The sequence below is a fragment of the Panulirus ornatus genome, chromosome 15, assembly GCF_036320965.1.
Source record: "Panulirus ornatus isolate Po-2019 chromosome 15, ASM3632096v1, whole genome shotgun sequence".
NCBI lineage: Eukaryota > Metazoa > Arthropoda > Malacostraca > Decapoda > Palinuridae > Panulirus > Panulirus ornatus.
In genome coordinates, this window is record NC_092238.1 from 3,299,025 (window position 1) to 3,319,559 (window position 20,535).

The 20,535-nt window shown below is 45.3% G+C and overlaps 1 protein-coding gene across 12 annotated transcripts in view; it reads right to left on the reverse strand.

Moving 5' to 3' along the window:
- Positions 1 to 20,535, reverse strand: part of LOC139753689 (rho guanine nucleotide exchange factor 11-like) — a 575,625-nt gene that overhangs the window by 166,939 nt on the left and 388,151 nt on the right. For 9 of the 12 annotated variants that reach the window (XM_071670374.1, XM_071670376.1, XM_071670381.1 and 6 more), the window contains 3 exons: positions 18,967 to 19,237; positions 14,019 to 14,084; positions 1,015 to 1,047 (listed from right to left, as the gene is read on the reverse strand). In XM_071670374.1, coding sequence (XP_071526475.1) covers positions 1,015 to 1,047; positions 14,019 to 14,084; positions 18,967 to 19,237 — 370 coding nt within the window. The remainder of the gene's footprint in view (positions 1 to 1,014; positions 1,048 to 14,018; positions 14,085 to 18,966; positions 19,238 to 20,535) is intronic. The other 3 variants (XM_071670378.1, XM_071670385.1, XM_071670375.1) reach the window with 2 other exon arrangements.

Sequence of the window (20,535 nt, forward strand, 5' to 3'; positions counted from 1 at the left end):
GATACCACACTGCCCTGGTGCAGATACCACACTACCCTGATGCAGATACCACACTACCCTGGTGCAGATACCACCCTACCCTGGTGCAGATACCACACTGCCCTGGTGCAGATACCACACTACCCTGGTGCAGATACCACACTACCCTGCAACAATTCAACCACCAATCCATAAAACCAACAGGGGACAGATAACATTTATCGCAACAACATGACACACAATAATGTTTTATGCAAAAAATAACGGTGCGAAGACCACTTATAACACACCACACAGAACACTTTATAGTCAACACAATACCAACATTACCTTGTAAAACAGCACAATAAACCAGCTAAATAATGGCTGAATTGCAAATACCAATCCTGAAGATTACACTGTGTACTGCCTTCTGGAGCATGATAAAGAAATCAAACTGCTTTGAAAATAAGTTTCAAATGTTCTGCTAAATCGACGTACTGTACCCACTGTACGACCTATACTTGCCTCAACCTACCCCTAGCCACGTACCATTCGCTCAAGATCTCATATAAGGATATATTTCAACATATAAAGATTCTAAAAATTACAATTAAATCATCATCTGAAAAATACCTTAAGAACCTTTCCGCAGAACAAAAATCTTAAGCCTACAGTTTAAGTGAAGTCATTAACTACCCTTTTAGGATTTCAAACTAAGTTCTTTAATAACATATCAACCATCACAACAGTCGATAACTGTATATATTCATTTCCTCTCTAAAAACACTTGTAGAGATTATATATTCTTCATCCTGATATGAATTAAAACACCCCATAACTTTTCCTATTAACCATGTCTCACGAGCCCTTCCATTTACTCCAGTTAGCCCTACCTCCACACACATTTTCTTTAACGCAAAAGAGAACATTATAGAAAATGGAGCCATTACACCAGAGACTTTGCTATTTGACTACACACCAACAATAATGATGATGATAATAATGACAGTAACAACAACAACAACAACGATGATATTGGTAGTAGCCACCTACCTATAGTGTGAATACTTCCAGTGCTCGTTACAGCTGTCAAACAAAAATTACAAATAAGGATTCATATCAAAATAACATAACGGGCATAAAACCTTTTCATAAAATGTCTGACTGAATTCTATGCGACGATTTCTGGGTTTATAATAGCTCAACAATCGGTAGCCAATAAATCCACATTACATCAAAAAACATACGGTTATTCATAAACATCAAAACATAATTATGGTTGACACACACTGCATGATCGCATATAGAAAACGTTCAAGTATCGCGTTACACATGAATGATTAACATAGTTAGTGAGAGTTTAAAAGTACATGGAACGAGAGATGAAAATACCCATCTGAAAAAAAAAAATCATACGACAAATGCGCATGTTATAAATACAATTTAGCATATTTGATATGGCAGTACTTACGCTATAACTGTTTTTAATAACCAATGTGTGTGTGTGTGTGTGTGTGTGTGTGTGTGTGTGTGTGTGTGTGTGTGTGTTACAGGCAGGGAGAGTCTCATACTGGGATTTGGCCGAGGGGTTCAACTTGGCAAAGATGATAATGAAAAATCTAAAACTCGTGCGCTATATAAGAACACATTACAGGTATCTTAGCCCTATTTGAGTCAGGTCAATCACGGGTCAAATTTTTATACAGCTGAATACAGCTGTTGTGAGCTACATGTTTATTATGAGAACGGCCAACTATTTTTGAATGAAAATGAATTCATGATGTACGATAACATCAACAGCTGATGGCAATGATCAAAAGGAGTTCAGAACCATGAAACAAATTAATCTGTTATTCTAGACAAGGGGAAAATTCGTTATTCCAAGTCAGGTGTCTGGGAAGGTGACACGAGCTCGGGTGTTTCATACGTCACAACTGTAAATCACTAAAGCAGTAAATCAGACAGACGTTTATATTCATTTTCTTTCTTTCAAGGGTCTAAAAGGTTAGAATAAAAGTAAAAAAAAAAAAATAATTGTAAAATACATTAGATACGCCCTTGTTACATACAAGTGTCAAACTTACGTGCACACACACACACACACACACGCCAAGCACCTCATTCACAGAACAGCCCTAAAGCGAAAAATCAGCAGCTAAGACGGTTATGAGCCGGCTGCCCTGTCCGGGACTCGAACCCGGGCCAGTTAAGAAGACCTGACGGGTTACAACGCTAACCGCGCACGACTTTCGACAGAAGAACCCGACCACCGGTTCACCATGGACGCCTGTGCTGGGCTGCCGTCCTCAAAACAATGACTCCATTACTGGCCCTTGGAGACGGACACCGTTAGCAAAACCCTTTCCACCGTAATGGAGCGCAAAAATCCATCAACATCTCTCAAGAGGCGGAACTTGCGAGCAGTACGCGAAAAAACAAAACTTGCTCAAGTGCAGACAAATGGTAGGGAAGCAGGAGTAATATAGATGACGTGGACTTGGCAACAAAAGAGCAGCAGCAGCAGCAGCAGTCCCCCGAGCCTCCCAAGGACAGACGTGTTTATTTTTCTCTTGTCAGCATCCTTTTCCCAGCGTCTGGAGTGGTAATGTCATCCTCCTGATGAAACAGGACATACGTACGAGGAGACGTCTCTGCCTTAGGCAGGGGGAGGGAGGGGGGGGATTATGACTACGCTGGTCCTCCACGTGCACTGCAGTGCCTACGTTCACCACAATACCCAGCAGTGATCGGCCACAACGATATTCTACCTCACGTGTTAAAGTCAACATAAAGTTAATGTTAAAGTTAACATAAGTTAATATTTTTGAAGTTTGTTGCTTCGGGACAATCAGGAAGGTGAGGATAGGGTGAGGAGGTGGGCCTCTCCTTGGATGAAGGAGGTGGGGACCATGACGTTACGTTTGCTGCCCACCGCGACGACGACGTGGCCCCTGTCAGTGTGCCAACATAATGGCCAGTGAGTCAGGAGGGTACAAGTGGCCAGCCAGTCACTCCTGACAAACAATATCACTGCTTCACTTACACTGATGATGTCATTGTAATGGCTCAAGCACGGCGGCTGGAAGAACCATTTAACCTCACCTTTACCTGACCTCACCACAGTTACCTTTATTCCCAGCTGAAGTGCTGCAAGCAGGCACGACAGACGATGTCTACATAGCCGACTCTGTGGGGCGAAAACGCTCTAGGAAACACGTCTTTATATATCTTCCATAAATCCACAAAATGACCAGGTCCATCACCGTTGAAAAGGTCTTTCACTGTTTACCGAAGACAAAGCAGTGACCCATCCAAACAATGACGGGAGAGATGAGGGCAACAGTGACGTAACTAAATAAACCGGCTGGGGTATCCTGTGAAGATCCTGTAGTGGCTCCTCTGTAGCTGGGAGTGGGACCAGATATGTCCTCGTTCCTTACATAACCCACAGACTACTTGTGTTCACAGTCTGCAGACCGAGCTAACGACTGCAGCCTGGCTGATCAGGCGCAACTTATATGTTTCACAAGAGTTTTTTTTTCCTTTTCCCCCTCTGGTCGGTCCGTTATGTTTCTGGGAGGCTGAGCTCTTGTCCAGCCTCTTGCCCTCCTGAGGGTCATGCTATTTCCCCTTACTACATAACCTGTCTTTCATGTCCACCTCTCCAATAACAAAACATTTCTGAGGACAGACTGAGGACAAAGCATTCATGTATTTTCCACACCTATAACAGGTCTCCTGGTTGTGCTCTAGACAGTATAGTCCGAGTGATTATCTCTGGTCTCAACAGTCTTGGTATCCTAACGAGTCACACTGCTTGATAATCTCCTCAACACATCCTCCAAATACGGCTCCTTTGAAGTGTGGTTGGTGGATACTACTACTCTGGTCTGGCGAGTCGACCACTTTGCCAAGTGTCAACACTGCTTTCGTCGCCTTCAAACTCTCGTTTTCTTACAGAAGCGACGGTTGTGATGTAGTGCCCATATGTTTCACCTTGAGGTAGATGGTAGAAAAGAAATAAGTATTACAGTGTTTAGTTTTATATCGAGGTAATGCAAACCTTATGGATCACACGAAAGGGCCACCATACTAATCCAATGTCTCTCCCTCTCTCTCGTGTCTCCATCAGTACACGACCATCCTTATTCACCTGCACTGAACGTGCTCAATTAACAACACTCTGACTCAACAACGCCACACATGAACACACATTCCCTGGTGAATGGCAGCCGAGGTGTGTGTAGGGTAAAGATAGCGTAGGGCAGTCCCGGAGTGTTGGACAGGGAGCTGAGGCATGAGGCAGGACACAGCCTGGTGGTGTCGGGTCCTGGGACATGCCATCCAAGGGTGGCAACTCCGTACATGTTCCACTCCCACGCACTCCTTCCCTTACACTTCAGCGACACCGACAAAAGCGCGTGTTGCCAACAGAATTCTGGCGACGGGGAGTCCCTCGGTGATAGGTACTTCCTGTGAGCTTCGTTAAGGATCTAGCACACATCCTCTCCTCCTGGAGACATCTTCTTCCAGCTGGGGTACAGCGCATACTACTGACGAAGGTCCGGTAAATGTATTACTTCCCAAGCGCATGGATAGTCCACTGACCTATCATCACCTGACACTGTGTGGGAACAAAGACATTCTGAGCACATGACACAGGTTCATTTCACAAGGTGGTTCATAAGATCACAATTGAACCAGGAAGTCTGATTATTTACATTTCCGTTCCGCATAGCTAACTCCAGGTCCCCTATTTCACTGCAGTTTCCTTTGTTCCTATCTAACTGTAGTTCTTGTTCACATTCAAGTGCAGGTCTCCGAGTACATAGCCTATCCTTCTGCAGGTCATCTTATTCATATCCAAACGCAGTTCTTCTTCTTCACATCCAACTGTAAGTCCCTTGTTTACCTTCACATCAATTCCCCTGGTTCATTCGACGCTGAAACTCCCCTTGTTCGTACCCTACTGTTATCTTTTATGGCAGGAGAATCTAAATTTGTATCCATAATGTGGCGTCTGTCTCAGCCATCTTCCCGGAGGAAATTACGTCTTGGAGGAAATAAGAAAAAAAAAAAAAGACGTTCTTGGATGTGTGTGTGTGTGTGTGTGTGTGTGTGTGTGTGTGTGTGTGTGTGTGTGTGTGTGTGTGTGAGGGGGAATAGGTATGATAATTAGCAGATCCTTCATACAAGAGGCATTTGATTTGTGCAATGTCCCGCCACGAGTTAAATATGTGAAAAAAAAACTACTGACCCCTCAACAAAATATTTGTATGCCAAAATTGTACGTCCTTGCCTTATATATATATATATATATATATATATATATATATATATATATATATATACAGAAGAAGGGAACACCTCCGGTATAACCTATAGGAAGGCCAGATCCGTCTAGCTTGCTGAACAATCCTGCACAGTAGGAGACGGCCAAGAGCTGAGGTCGCCTGCAGGAACGCACAGGAAGGTCATGAAGAAGCCAGCAGATCCTGCAGGCAAAGGATGTGAGAGAAATAGATCCTGCAGACAGAGGATAAGAGAACCATGGGATCCTGCAGACTAAGGATAAGAGAACCAGGAGATCCTGCAGACTGAGGATGAGAAAAACAGGAGATCCTACAGACTGAGGATGAGAGAACCAGGGGATCCTGCAGACTGAGGATGAGAGAACCAGGGGATCCTGCAGACTGAGGATGAGAGAACCAGGAGATCCTGCAAACTGAGGATGGGAGGGCAGCAGATGGACACCGGCAATTGCAGCCGGCAAAACAGTACCTCAGCAGCTAGGCAATAGAACCTCTCAAAATAGAAGGGTGAAGGCGAGGGCAGCTTTAAGACGGGTCATGTTAAACACATGAGCCGGCTGGGCTCCCACATGCTGCCACGGCACGAGGCGCCCAACCAACACCACCACACAACACCCCACTACCCCTATGGACTCGTCCACTGGAAAAAAGAAATGTAACAAAGACAATAAAGAAGGAATGGCATGAGCAACACTGAGACCCAGGAACAAGGAATAGCCCTTAAAGAAAAAACCAAACAAACATATCTTACTTAAATTTCTTTTAACTACACATAACATTACGACTACCTTCCCCACGAGCACCTACTGTAACTGCCTGCACTACCATTTGTTCCTTACCCTGAACAAGATGGTTCAACTGTGAGGTACGACGCCGCCGCGACCTCTGACACGACCATTCAAGGTCAAGTTCAAAAAGCCGTAACATAATACCTAAAGTGTCGTGCTCCTGGAGGGTCACGGAGGTCAAGGGCCCACCTTCCTCAGCCAGGTGACAGAAAATCATAATAAACACCGCAGGTCAGGACGTGAAAGGCACGCGTCTCACACTGCCCCAGAATAGCGCTGAACAATCAAATAAAAAAAGGAGGGAGGGGGGAGGTCATTTTCCCCCGCCTGATCACCAGATTACCCCAGCGTGTGCAGTACGGTGAGCCGCGTGAAATCCGTCGACACAAAGGAGCGAACACAACAAACATGCCACACGTTGCGTCCTGCAACCCAGGTTATTTGTGGTGTATCATCACAGAGAATAAACGCTGGGCAAGACGACAGATGACTGACAAAAAAAGAACTAAAGGACTATATATATATATATATATATATATATATATATATATATATATATATATATATATATATATATATATATATTTCTTTTTCTTTCAAACTATTCGCCATTTCCCGCGTTAGCAAGGTAGCGTTAAGAACAGAGGACTGGGCCTCTGAGGGAATATCCTCACCTGGCCCCCTTCTCTGTTCCTTCTTTTGGAAAATTAAAAAAAACCGAGAGGGGAGGATTTCCAGCCCCCCGCTCCCTCCCCTTTTAGTCGCCTTCTACGACACGCAGGGAATACGTGGGAAGTATTCTTTCTCTCCTATCCACAGCGATAATATATATATATATATGAGACGACAGCTATGCAAATAACTTAAAAGTCGTGGCCTTAAAGGAAAGAAAAAGTCACGCGTGATGTTTGAACATATTTATGGTGCTGCTCTTACTACTCGTGTTGGTCAAGGCATTCCATATATCCGGCAATCTATCAGAGAATAATAGACAATTTGCTTTTAAGTAAAACGTTAAGAACTTAAGTACCTGCATTATCATTATTCGTTACATCAGACACATCAAGTCTCAGGTATCTGCTGGGATCATCAGGTTTGCGGAAGCCTATCATATCACGTATAGTTTAAGATCACCTCGACTTAACTACGTTAAGACCGGTCAAGACGCGTCTTACACGACTGGTCATTATCCGGGGATCATCTTGACGGGACACCGTTTTATGTTTATTTTCTTCCACGAAGGACCACCACAACTGGACACAGTCATCACAATGCCGATGTACCAGCGAACTAAGAGATTAACTTTTTTTTCTTGTACTGAATTCGTAAGCTTTACCTACGAAGCCTAAATTTCTGTTTACCTTTCTTCTTTACTATTTGTACGTGCGTACTCCATATATATATATATATATATATATATATATATATATATATATATATATATATATATATTATATATATATATATACCCTACCCTAAGTTAGATACCGAATTTATTGACCAACACCTTGAGGTTGATGAACAGCTGGGTTAACTGTGAACCGAGTCTGGTAGCCCATGAATAAGTCACGGCCAGAAACGCTAACCACTACGCCACACTTGCCTTTTCCCAAAACCATGCTATGCAGCTCAATCAACCTCATGCTACACCTCACTTTTCGTTTCTACTGACCATGTTAGTTTGCCGCTTGCTAGCCCAACACGATGTACACAAATGGCGTCGTAGCTACTATTGAGGGATAGCAGCATTCCCCCACGAATCATATTTCACAATACGTCATTACGTATAATATGACGCGCCTCAAATTTGCATCAAACAGTAATAAAGAACAAATGACACAGATGATCCAGGCAGGGGTGTCAGAAAGGTTAGCGTCAACATGGAGGAGGGAAGGGCGCACCGCTCGCACACCAGGCTGGCTCCCGCCCACAAACCTCTGGATAATTCAGGTGTGTGTGGTGACACCAGTACAGCAGCTGGGACAGATAAAGTACCAGTCAGTATCTGGCCACCCCTATTGCCAACTGAAGGCACTGAATTCACCATCAGTTCGAGTTACTGGTGTCTCTCACTTTCTCTTCACCCCTGCTCTTATCTCTCGTCCATATGGACTTCTATCTTTAGCCACCCCCTTCGTCCGCTTCATTAAAATAAGAAAACAGCAACAATAGAACACTCGTTATAACTTAGAACGTTCGTGCCTCTATGTCATGAGCCAACATTACCCTCAACCCACACTGGTAACTTGCTAGTGCACTGTTCTATTGTTTACATGTACAGTGGGGGCGTTACCAGACTCCTCCCGCACGTGTTCAAGCCGCGGGCAAGAGGTTACCTTTGTCGAGACCGCGCCATCCTTCGTCAATGGATGGAGAAGAGTACAGTCGAGTCAGCGACCTTCTCGCTACATAGGACTATCATCACTTCTCTACTCCTGCTCGGAGCGCAGCCTCGCAGTTGCAGGATGCTCCTGTGCGGAGTGCAGCTTCGAAGCTGCAGCAGCGGCCCCATAGACGGGGGTCCTGGGGCTGTACAACAATGATAAATACATGGGGCCCCCTCAAGCCCACCCCTTTAACATGATTCATTTATCACTCCACTGTTCATATATGTGGCTACCGAGTCATTCAGCCTTGTGAGTATACCTAAGTACTGAACCCATGTGCTCCTCTCAGCCCATCTCTCGCCAACTTGCCTCATAGTCAACATTTACATAACTTTATAGACTCTGTTTTGTCCAGTGTCTGTCATGCCCTGGCCACGCCATTGCGTGTGGGTGGTGAATAACATGATTAAACTAATTCATTCTAATCATGATGCATCGAGTGGCAAAAATGTCAGATGGCGCCATCTATTTTCCTGTGGGCGATCTGAATCGGACACTTTCCCCAACTACCGGGACATAGCGAAAGCAGGAAATAATAATAACAACAACACCAGTCAAGACTCACAACGGTAGGAATTACAAGAATAAAGACTGGGCAGCAACCAGAGAGAAACATGACACCACTGACCCTAGGGGTGGGTCTCCTGGTCTCACGACGTTCGCTCCCACACGAAACACACACACACACACACATATGGCTTGTGTCAACCACGCAACACTTCGCCCCAATGAATCATTCTCATGCTTAAGGAGAGGTTTGAAAATAGTGGCTTTTATCATTCAAGATGTATTTCCCTTTATCGCATCCGGAAAAGAGTCCCATTCCTGCAAGGATCTAGGGGTGGCTGGAGGTGTGCTGTCGTGTGGTGAGGGTTTGGTCTCAATGTCTACAATACCGCGGTCTGTCGCCGTACTCATCAGTACACAATGGGTACCATTTCGAAGTGAGTTTAGTGAATAAGTTATACGTTCAGCCATACCCGATCACAACAATATCAGTGTTCAAATGAAATACGTAAAATGTGAGGTTGTTCTCCGAGGAAAAGGTTGGCTCAAAGCACCTCACTGTTGAGGGTGTGAGTGGTGGGAGGAGCTGAGGTGAGGATCATGACAGGATAATAGAGTCTCCCGCCTCGCCCTGCCTACGCAGCCAGCCCCAACAGAACCTGGCCACCATCCCCAACACACACACATAAACACGACGACAATTCCAGACACCAGCACAAACACAAAACCACTTCAAGTCAACTCCACAAACACATCATCTCTCCACGTCACCATCACAAAAACACGACACCACTTCCAGCTACCAACACAAACGCAACACCATTTCAAATCAACCACACAAATATGGAACCACTTCAATCTCTGGTTGACCCTAGTCTCCTCTTCTCCTGTACTTGTCTCTTCCTTGTCTTCCTGTACACTGCCACGCCCTCCCACCTAACCTCCACCAATCACCCGTCATCCCTGTGATCCGTTAACCTACCAACCAACGGCACGAAATTCCCTCCAGCCACTAGTACGAAAGCCGTCTGTTCTCACACCCCAGTACTCGGCTGCTCCACCTGCTGTGCTGCCATCGCCACCACCACCACCCCCATTCACTCCGCCTCTACCACACAACCACCCAGCGCCATCATCTACGTGAACCATGGACTCCTCTCGCCGTGAAGCATCAGGTCTGGCACCAGCAGCGCCCCATACACGTCCTCTAGATATATGCTCACCAGAGTCAGTTGGCAGGGTGTTCATATGTGCTACATTACTACGCCTGTCGCAAGAATGACAAACATCCCCCTCGAAGTCCATTCGCATCCTCCTATCACACACTACACCAAGACTGATACTCTACACCTTAGCTTCACCAACAATAATATTAATAATAATAATAATAATAATAATAATAATAATAATAATAATAATAATAAATCCACAAAATCGGGTATTAATTCTAGCGAAAAATGAAGGCTTGATTCAAACTTGAAAGTTGTGATCAGGAGGTCCGGCGATGCCAGCAACCTGCTCCATGTCCTCAGCTATACGGTGTAATCCAGAAAGCTTTAAGACAAAACAAAACGGTACTGGAAATACCATTCAGTTATCAGTTGTAATACTAAAACTGAGATAATCATCTGTACTAATCTACTGTAATTGATAAAAAATGCCATAATGATTTCATGATTCCGCTTTGGTTATTAGGCGTCGGACAAAAAACGTATATTCTATTTAAATGGAGTTTTTATACTGTGTGGCTTCTATATGCTGGGGTGTACACAGGGCGGGCGGGCGCGCGCGCACACACACACACACACACACACACACACACACACACACACTACGTCTCTACATGTGTTATGTGACCCAGAGTCATTAACTACGTTTAGCACTTAACACGTGACCGTTAACGGACGGGCCCAGCACTTGTGTTGCGCCTTACTGACCGTTAATAACGGCCATCATCCTCAGTGATCACGTCGGCATCAACCAGGAAGACAAGATGGTTTCATATCATCATCAAACGCCAGGTCTTGTAGGTGGAGAAACATACACCAACAGAACCATGTCTTTCGGGCATTCGTTCATCTGTCGTACATGCTTGTAATACACGAACCTGCTGCAGAGGAGTGTACAAAGATAACCTTGGCCTCTGCATGACTGTTTCACACACCAAGGGCACACGAAGGGGAACAATCTCAGTGAAATTTACCTGCCTGTCTGCTCCGGCACCACGTCACACACAGGCTCTGCTTCTTGTTCAACAGCTATTGTTCACCAGGAATCGATTTTCGGCTATACATTTATCGAAATGCAATAATGCATCAAATATGACAATGTTTAGGATATATATATATATATATATATATATATATATATATATATATATATATATATATATATATATATATATATATATATATATATATAATCACTGTTACAAACTACACATCATCTCATTCATTCCAATGAAAACATCAATCTTCAAAAATATCTCAAATTTCACGATATATATATATATATATATATATATATATATATATATATATATATATATATATATATATATATATATATATATATATATATAATTTCGCCAAAACATGGGGCAATACTCAGCACCACACACATAGAGTTATGCCAACACTCAAAAACCTTAGTTAATCCTATGGTAAAGGTCTTCGTTTATAATTCTCAGTTTGGCCGCCTACCTTGAAACTCAGGCAGCCGGGTAAGAGCAGCATGTATGTAGAAATCCAGATGTATGTACATATGTATTCATATATGTGCTTGAACGCGAGACAGAGACTGTTGTATGTGTACTACAGGAAGTGTAATAGTCGCAATGCCGCGTACACGGAATATGAGTGTACTACATATGTACGTACTATGTCCTAAATCTATACATACACCCGTATACATACACCCCAGCTTATGCCAAGCAGCCATTCGTGAACTAGCCCTTTAAGGGGAGATGTGCAGCCGGGATGGCTGTACCCATATTATCTTGTCCGGGACTCGAACCTAGGCCCGTTAGGATGGTGGGTCGCAACGCTAACCACTGCACTAAGGAGGCCTGTGTATGTGTGTGTGTATATATATACATAACTAAACCACTATCGTCTTATTCAAAGTGACTAATTGTACTGATCGTGTGAAGAGAACACCCTATCCAGTTACAATCATATATATACTTGTTAGAGTCAACTCATGCATTACTACTACTACATCTACGGTATTAGACACGAATGCAATATTTTCACAACAGAACAACACATACACAACACTGAAAGGAGTTTCTAGTGTGGTCAGGGATCAAAGCACAAGACCAAGCTAAAGAAAGCAATACCTGAGAAACAACAAAGAGGCTGGTGTGTGTGTTTGTGTTTGCGAGGGGAGACGCGAGTCGCTCAATGCTCATTCAGGGGCCTCGTAACGACGGCCGCCACTCACTGAGCACATTCTCCCCCCACACACACCCACCTTGCCTATATCAACGAAAACATCAGCAACACAACAAAATAAGGTCGCATCACTGAAGCAAAACATACTAAAAAAAGATAAAGTTACGCTACACAAGCACAAACTGACAACTGCCGTGCACTAACTTACGCTACAGAATTAGGATGACAACTGATACTGGAACTGAAAACAGCCAAAACAAAATCAACAAAAACTACTGCCACATTTTGGATAAAAGGAAGGTAGAGGTGTAGGTTTACGAAACCGGGGGGGGGGGGGGGGTGTGTGTGTCTAAGGCCAAGGTCAAGTGGAAGGTTACCACAGTTACAAGTGTACTGGAAGGGGAACCACCTGATCATTAGGTGGCAAGATGAGGTGGTTTATAAACGCGACGACTTCCGTTAAGAGTTATGACTGAGTTTGAAATCTGATCTCCATCTTTATTTACGTTAACTGAGACTGCATAGCCAACTGAATGCCCCAATCCCAGCCATCTCATCAACGCTATGTATATACTAGCCTAAGCCAAGTAATCACGAGAGTCCTTCTAAACCCGGTGAGGTAATACACGTAGGATTACTATAGATGAACAGATCACAATTTCAATATGTATGTTGATATCATAGTAAGTGGGGTCATGTTCCGTGAACTGACCTTAGCTACGGTTGACTTAAATTGTCTGTTCTTAAAGGGGTTAACTCTCAGGGTTGGGTGGAATGGTGGCCAACACTGAGGGAAATGTCAGGGGCAGGTGGAAGGGTGGTCATAACTATTCCAACCGTGAGGGCTGGGAGGAACTGCAGATGATGAAACAAGTGTGATCCCCTCGAAGCCAGACACCCTACTCATAACTGGGTGGGTCGAATTTCTCTCAAACTGGCTCGAAAGAAGTGCCGTGCTTGGATGCTACACAGCTCAGACTAATGACCTGAAGTGACAAGAGGAGCAAATTCGGGTTATACTCCAATTAAACTTAGTTCACGAGAGTGAGCGACGAGAGAACTTTACTGGATCATCACAACTTAAGATTCGGCTTTGTTACATCGGGCTGAGGTTAATGCGCGCTGCATTATAACACAGTTAACACTGGCTGAGTTCAGGCAGTAGGAAGCAGCCGGGTATGGATGGGAGGGTCAAATGAACAAGCCTGTCTGTCGTTAGGCTGGAGCTGCGCTGCGTGAGAAAACCGCACAACTTGCAATGACTGGGTTCGCTTGAAGTCACTGTGTGGATCTGGCGGTTATTTGTTGGTGCTGGTAGTGGGGCGGGTGGGTGATGATGGAGCACAAGGGTAATAGAACAGGAGGGTAGTGGCGGGGTAGGGGGGGGGGGGTTACGTGGCGGGGACAGAGGTGGCACGACCAGGAGGGTATCAGCGGAGATAGGAGGGTATTGGCGGAGCAGGGAGTAGGTGGCGATGGCCAGAAGGTAGCGGAACTGGGGGTAGGTGACAAAGGCAGGAAGGGACTGGTGGGGCAGCGTGGGGGTGTGTGGGTGTAGGTGGCGGGAGAAGGACGGGGTTGGAAGGTACTGGCGTGGGGGCCGAGGAAAAGCTACGGAGGAAGGGGTGTGGCTGGTGGGGAGGTGAGAGGAACCAAAACATAACTCACAATATGTCCGACTGTGACGACCAGGCGGACTGCAGGAACCTGATGGTATTGGACACTGCGGCGCTGCTGTAAAACCACACAGGACAACAACATTACACTGGGAGACACACACACACACACACACACGCAGAGCAAGTTACACTTAATTCAAGGCCACGTCATGTGACCAGCACTCCTGTGTGCAGGTGGTGACACAAATACTCTCTCCAACACAGGGCATGACATGCATCACCATACATGGACTGATCAATATTCACAATGGGAAATATGTAAGTATATATATATACACATGTATACACACACATTATGTACAAGAATTTAGTAAAAAGCATTGCAAGACTGACACAATACTTAGCTGTTAAGGAACTATCAGAAAATGACAAGAACTTTCAGTTGCTGACAAAATATCAGATGGACATTGAATAATGACAATAAAAAGTGACACCAATAAACAACACAACCAATAAATCAACAAAGAATTAAACGTAGATGCGTGCGCGCGTCCTCACATGCCTGCATGCATCCATTATAATATACAGTTATGAAAAAACATACGAAAAAAGTTTCCTTGATAGTCCGAAGTTGTGTGTGTGTGTGTGTGTGTGTGTGTGTGTGTGTGCATTAAGGTAAGTGTTTCGGGTACCAGGTCGAGGACCTGTAATAACCTGGTCGGCCCAGCAGGAGGTCCGCTAGCGTCGCCCTTCCCCAGCAACGGGAGTGTGACCGTCGGTAAGATCCTTGTTCACAATGGTGGCCAGTCGTGCCCCAGCATTTGTTTACTGCTGGGAGCACCACCCCAGGCTCGGCGGAGGTGCAGGATGTTTTGAACACCAGCGAGTCTCTATGGGACCAGCACCACGACGTCATGCGGGGTAATGAGGCTGGCACTGCCACCAATACAAAGGTCAAATGTCGCTGATACTGTAATTGATGTGGAGGTTTGGCATTGCTGTAACCATTACACAAGCTAAGTTCGGGTAACAGACAATAAGGTCGAGAACGGAGATGATGTTCACTCGGGTAGACGGAGGATAAGACAGGGAATGAGGGACGGAGTTAAGGGGCAAATTTTGACCAGCTCAGGTTATCTATTTACCTGCTGGACGTTACTGGTCTGCTGACGTACGTCTGGGGTAAACAATACAAGAACAACTGAATGCTGGACGAGGATGGAGTCGTTAGATCTGATGTACCTACATGTTTGCCTATCGTCCTCATCCCTATGGTTTAAGAAGAGCTTAGAGGCGAATTGATTTTTGAGATGTTTCATAATTGCTAGTCTCAAACATCTCTCACTGGAAGATGGAAATTCGGAAGACGGCAGAATTCGTCTGGCATCAGTACTGGGAAAACCCCAAAACTGGAGGGAAATTAATTCTTCGTCATTGACAAATGAGGGAAACGGATTTAGCGTCCAGATGGAAGTGATTGTGAAGGTGGTGGTGACGAGGTGATGGGAGAGATCTCTTACCTCCTCACCTCCTCCACCAGTCCTCAGCGACAGTACAACGCCGGATTAGGGGCAGCTCCTCCTTGCTCGCAAAACATAGTATCACGTGTGGCACTACGTGCAGAGGCCACGGCTCATGATTCTTGTATACTCTAGTGCTTAAACCCTCGAGAAGTCTGGCACATCCTGGACGAATGCAGTCTAGCTCCGATTCAGAGGAGTCCATGGGCTTCCCTACAGTCTTCCATAAATACGCTGGCAGCAGGAGGAACGAATGTGGGCCCCACAATTAGGACATCTTCCCTAACATTAACGTTCTTCGTTCACTGAGAATTGACACGTACACTATTTAGTGACCCTCTTTAGCGCCACCATTTACTGTTAAATACCCATTATAAATTTTCCTTTCGTATACAAATAATCTTCAATATAACCGCAAACGCATCATCAACATCCTCCTAATTCCTCCTTTCATATCATGTATTTTTCCTACCATCAATCGGGTTCTGGATCACCACTCTGTCTCAAAGGTAGACTCACGCTTCACGTTACTGATCTGGTTAATATAGAAGCTTATCCTGTTGCGTCAGCTGCACCACGGGTGCCGACCAGCGAGGGAGGAAGACTCGAGTTTGTTCAGGTTGAACCCGTATGAAAGAACCGACACCAACTGCCAAGATCATTATTACTCCTGTTCCGGGGGGAAGGGAGGGAATATGGAGCTCTTGGTGTCCCTGAGTTCCTAGATGAAATGCCGAAATACATTATAGAAATATCTGAATGAAAATGAGGAAGTAGACAATGTTCCGTGCATTGTAAACATCATCAGTCAATAAGTATTATAGATAGCGCGATCGTGATATTCCTGTAGCCAAACCTAACGTCACCTTTCGTTCGTGAATGAGAATTCCCATTGCGTTTTATGAAAGCAGAACCACTTCGTTAAATATAAACATAAACAGCCGTGGCTTCACTCCAGTTGCGTGACTGTCACCCCAGAGCGCACTAGCTGAGTCTGACGCTGTTCTCGCCTTTGTGAACACCACACGTACATCATCGACAGAAATGTCCTAATCTGGCTGCGTCCCACCACCGCCCATGAGGAACACACAATGCAGACAGCACCAGTGCGGACTACGTAAACTCCCACTATTCCTGACGGTGGCGTCATCCTGACACAAACTGTCGCCATCAATTATGAAACCGTCACGGTGGCTGCTGGCTTCCACGGGCAACGTTACTGGATGCTGTGTGTTATCTCTTTCATATCAATAACATGGTCGAGTCAGTGCAGCGTAGTACAAACATGCAGGAGGTGAGTCCATGCATAAAAATACCTGCGCCATCATTTTACATATTACTCTGCGTGAGATGTTCAACTCTCTATCAAGATAGCACATCAGCTGACATGTCCACACGGCTTATGGACCCAAGTCTGAAATACAAGGCGTCTCGAGACGCACTCTAACATGGACCAGGAGGGCATGAGGAGCGTGTGTTCTGTATCACAAACTCTACAGTGGAATATGAAGCAGACAGCGTCGTTGCTTCAGATACCAGAGTTTCCCGCATGCCGCCACACATCACTTCACTACCGACCGCTGAACATTCTTCAATAGCTGTAACACTGCGTTTAGCTTTCAGTTGTGGGTATTTGCACCCACTTGCACGTTCAAAGGAAGAAGAGTACACAAGCGAGTTTAAGAAGAGTAATCTTCTCTTGCGAGTTGAAGGAGAGTACATACTCCAGCAGGTACTGATAACATCAGTCTAAGTTTACCTTTACCTTCCGTGCTCCACGATTCCCTTCTGTGGAGAGCTTTTAACGTCCGCTGCTGGGCGGGACGACAGGTCAAATATGTGTGTGTGTGTGTGTGTGTGTGTGTGTGTGTGTGTGTGTGTGTGTGTGTGTGTGTGTGTGTGTGTAGGGGAGGGAATCTGCTAAGGTACGAAGCAGTGGTATCCTTTAACTCCTGCTCGGAGGTGGCTTGGATGGTTATGGTCGGACCCAGTGCAACCGCAAGGGACCGAGTAGCAAGCATATCTGGGTGAGATTGCACTGGGAGGATTTTTGTTTTATTGTGCAGGTGCTGGGCGTTTGTGGATGCTAAACATCTGGTGATTGTAACGAGTGTTCTGTTCTGAGTGGTTTGTGGTTCTATTTGCTTCTGACACAGCGGATGGCCAGGCAGGTGAGGCATAGCTCAAGGTGGAGTGCATGAGCACCTGGTAAAGGATATCAAGGGGTTCTTTTTGTGTCCATATCTGGTAACGATAAACGTTCCGAGGGAGTTTAGTTTGTTTGTGGCCTCTATGTTGGTGTTTGTGGTGTAGGGAAGTGTGTCTAGTTTGTTTGTGGCCTTTGCTGGTGTTTGTGGTGTGGGGAGTGATTGTCATGCATATGTCGAATGTAATGCCCTGTGAAGTCGGTGTATTGTTGTGAGGAAGTGGTCGAATACTCGAGGTGATAGCTGGATTCGTGTCAATCAAGGGGTTATGGGGGCGATGGCAGATTTCGGTGGCATTGGAGGTGCTGTTTAAAAGTGAGCCAGTGTTCCAACTGTGTGGTGGTGCAGTGTTGCGTGTCTGTTGCCGTTTGGATAGGTAGCGTCAGGGTGAGGCCACCTACATAAACGTCAGGAATTTTGGCAACGTGGTCAGCAGGAGGTGATGGAAAGACATGCAGGAAGAGGTTGAGGAAAGAAAAGCCTCTTTAGGGAACTCCCCTGTACAGACGGAGGACTTGAGAGCTGAAGTCTTTATGAGTGACTCTGGCTTGACGATGACCTCTGGAGACACCTCACCATTTTTTGTCATCAGTGTGGAGTGTGGTGTACGGTATCTTAAGGACGTTTCGAGGACAGTGTCGAGTGTTTTTTTTTTTCGTTCGTTTATAAATATATCTGTTGCTCTCAATATTGTGTGAGAAGAGGATAGTGGTTGGTTAAAGCCATTCAGGACGTGTTGTGTGGGATTTGTATGTAGTATGGTGGTAGAGTGATTGGGTTTAAAGCCGTGCTGTGTATGCGAGAGTGGGGGGAAAATATCATGCAGTTTCACTTAGTGTCCGACATGTTTTGCAGTAATGTGCTAACATGATCATCCTAAGCAGTTTTAAATGATTTTCATGACCCAGGTCATTTTATGATGATATGTTAACGTTCTTTTAATTTCTTTTGGTAACATGGAATCAGTTCGACAGTCCTCTTCCTGTGTGATGTAACATAACGGAGGTGCAGTGATGGGCTGGCTGTGGTTCTGTGACCTAGATGACCAACTACGGCGCAACGCTCCTGCTGGTGAGGGTGAGGCACCCACACCATCAGTGACCGCCACCCTCACAGACCTGGAGGCATCATCATGCACGTGGTGAGCCCGTGGTATACAGGTGAGGGCAGGAGAAAAAAAAGAGGCATGTACTACGCCCTCCGGCATGACCCTCACATTGCCGGGGGCGTCACCGTGCACGGTGCCGTGGACGAAAAGGTAGGTACTTACGCGCCCTCTGTGGAGCCAACGTTGGATGACGCCACTTCCAAGGCGCCCAACTCCTCCAAGGTGTCGGGAGCGTTGTTGTGCAAGTCCCCGCTCGGTGTGGAGGTGGAGGTGGTGGTGGAGGCTGTCTGGGCATTGTTGGTGGTGGCAGCGTTGGTGGCGTTGGCGTTGTGGTTGGCGATCCCCACGCCAGTCACGCTGCCCGGGTCAGAGCGTCGTTGCTCCTTGTTGCTTGGCCCACTGGAACCGCCCACGCTGCTATTGCCCTTCTCGCCTGCAACAATCAACAACACAGTTAAATCATACTTTTAACATACCTTTGAGCAACTCACTCAACAATTCACAAACGATATAAAAATAAAAGTCCCTAAAATTTACTAACAAAATGTGTATGACATGAGACATCCTTCTTTAATGCTAAATAAACAGATGATCATATAAATTCTTTCCCCCACAAAAAAAACACACGTCTATACTTTTCGAAATAATTATGCACCACGCTGTTCAGTTGCCAGGAGCTGGTATACCCGGCTGGACCTGATGGTAGGGTCTGTCCTGGCCGGAGGGGGCTCACAGCCAGCACTTACAAGCACCGATGATCGCCACCTCGGCAACACCAGGGGGCCGCCCCAGTGGCCGTCCCTGGGAACCATGGTACAACACACACACACACACACACACACACACACATAATCACTGCATCATTATCCACAATGAAACTCAGACACGCACACAGACACGTTTCCTAGGTAAAAAAAAAAAAAAAAGACACCATAATAAGCTGAAAAAAAGATAGACAAACAGAACGGTGGTATTAACCACAATTTACAACCTCAGGTTACAGGTTGAGTGCACGAAGTGCCGCCACGGTGGAGGGAACGTTACGATGGTGTCTTGCCTCATCGTCTCCTGAAGTTTGGTCCAGGCCCATCCTGCTCTCATCCAGGCTCGGGCCTACTTACCTCGCCACACTAGCTGGTCTAACACACTTTTGTCTGACCAAATGTCTCAGGTGCACAGTCCACAGTGCTTCCAGCGGCTGTGACCAGTAGGATACAATTTTGAATCCAGTAGGTTTGCGATTCTTTTATATCAAACTGGGTATTGATTGCACTTTTCGATTCCACATTTCAATCATCCCTGCCAGTCGTGTGTTCCAGGATTACACTGGATCCTGCGAACTGTAAGAGGATAGGCAGTAATGAACAGCACACTGCTGGTGAAATCCATAGGCTTTATCAAGAGGAAGAACATTCCCTGACACACGGATGGTTCATCGTCATGTCCATAGACGGGGCTGTTCTTTTGTCCAACAAAAAAATACGTTGGTGCATAAACACAGTTTAGAACACTGTAAGTTCTATATATATACAGTGAATCTCTTCTAAACTCACAGTTTAGAACACTGTAAGTTCTATATATATACAGTGAATCTCTTCTAAACTCACAGTTTAGAACACTGTAAGTTCTATATATATACAGTGAATCTCCTCTAAGAGATAAGAAAGATTCATAATGGCGCACAAAAAGTTAGTCCATCTATTACTGACAGGAACACATTCATCCCAACCA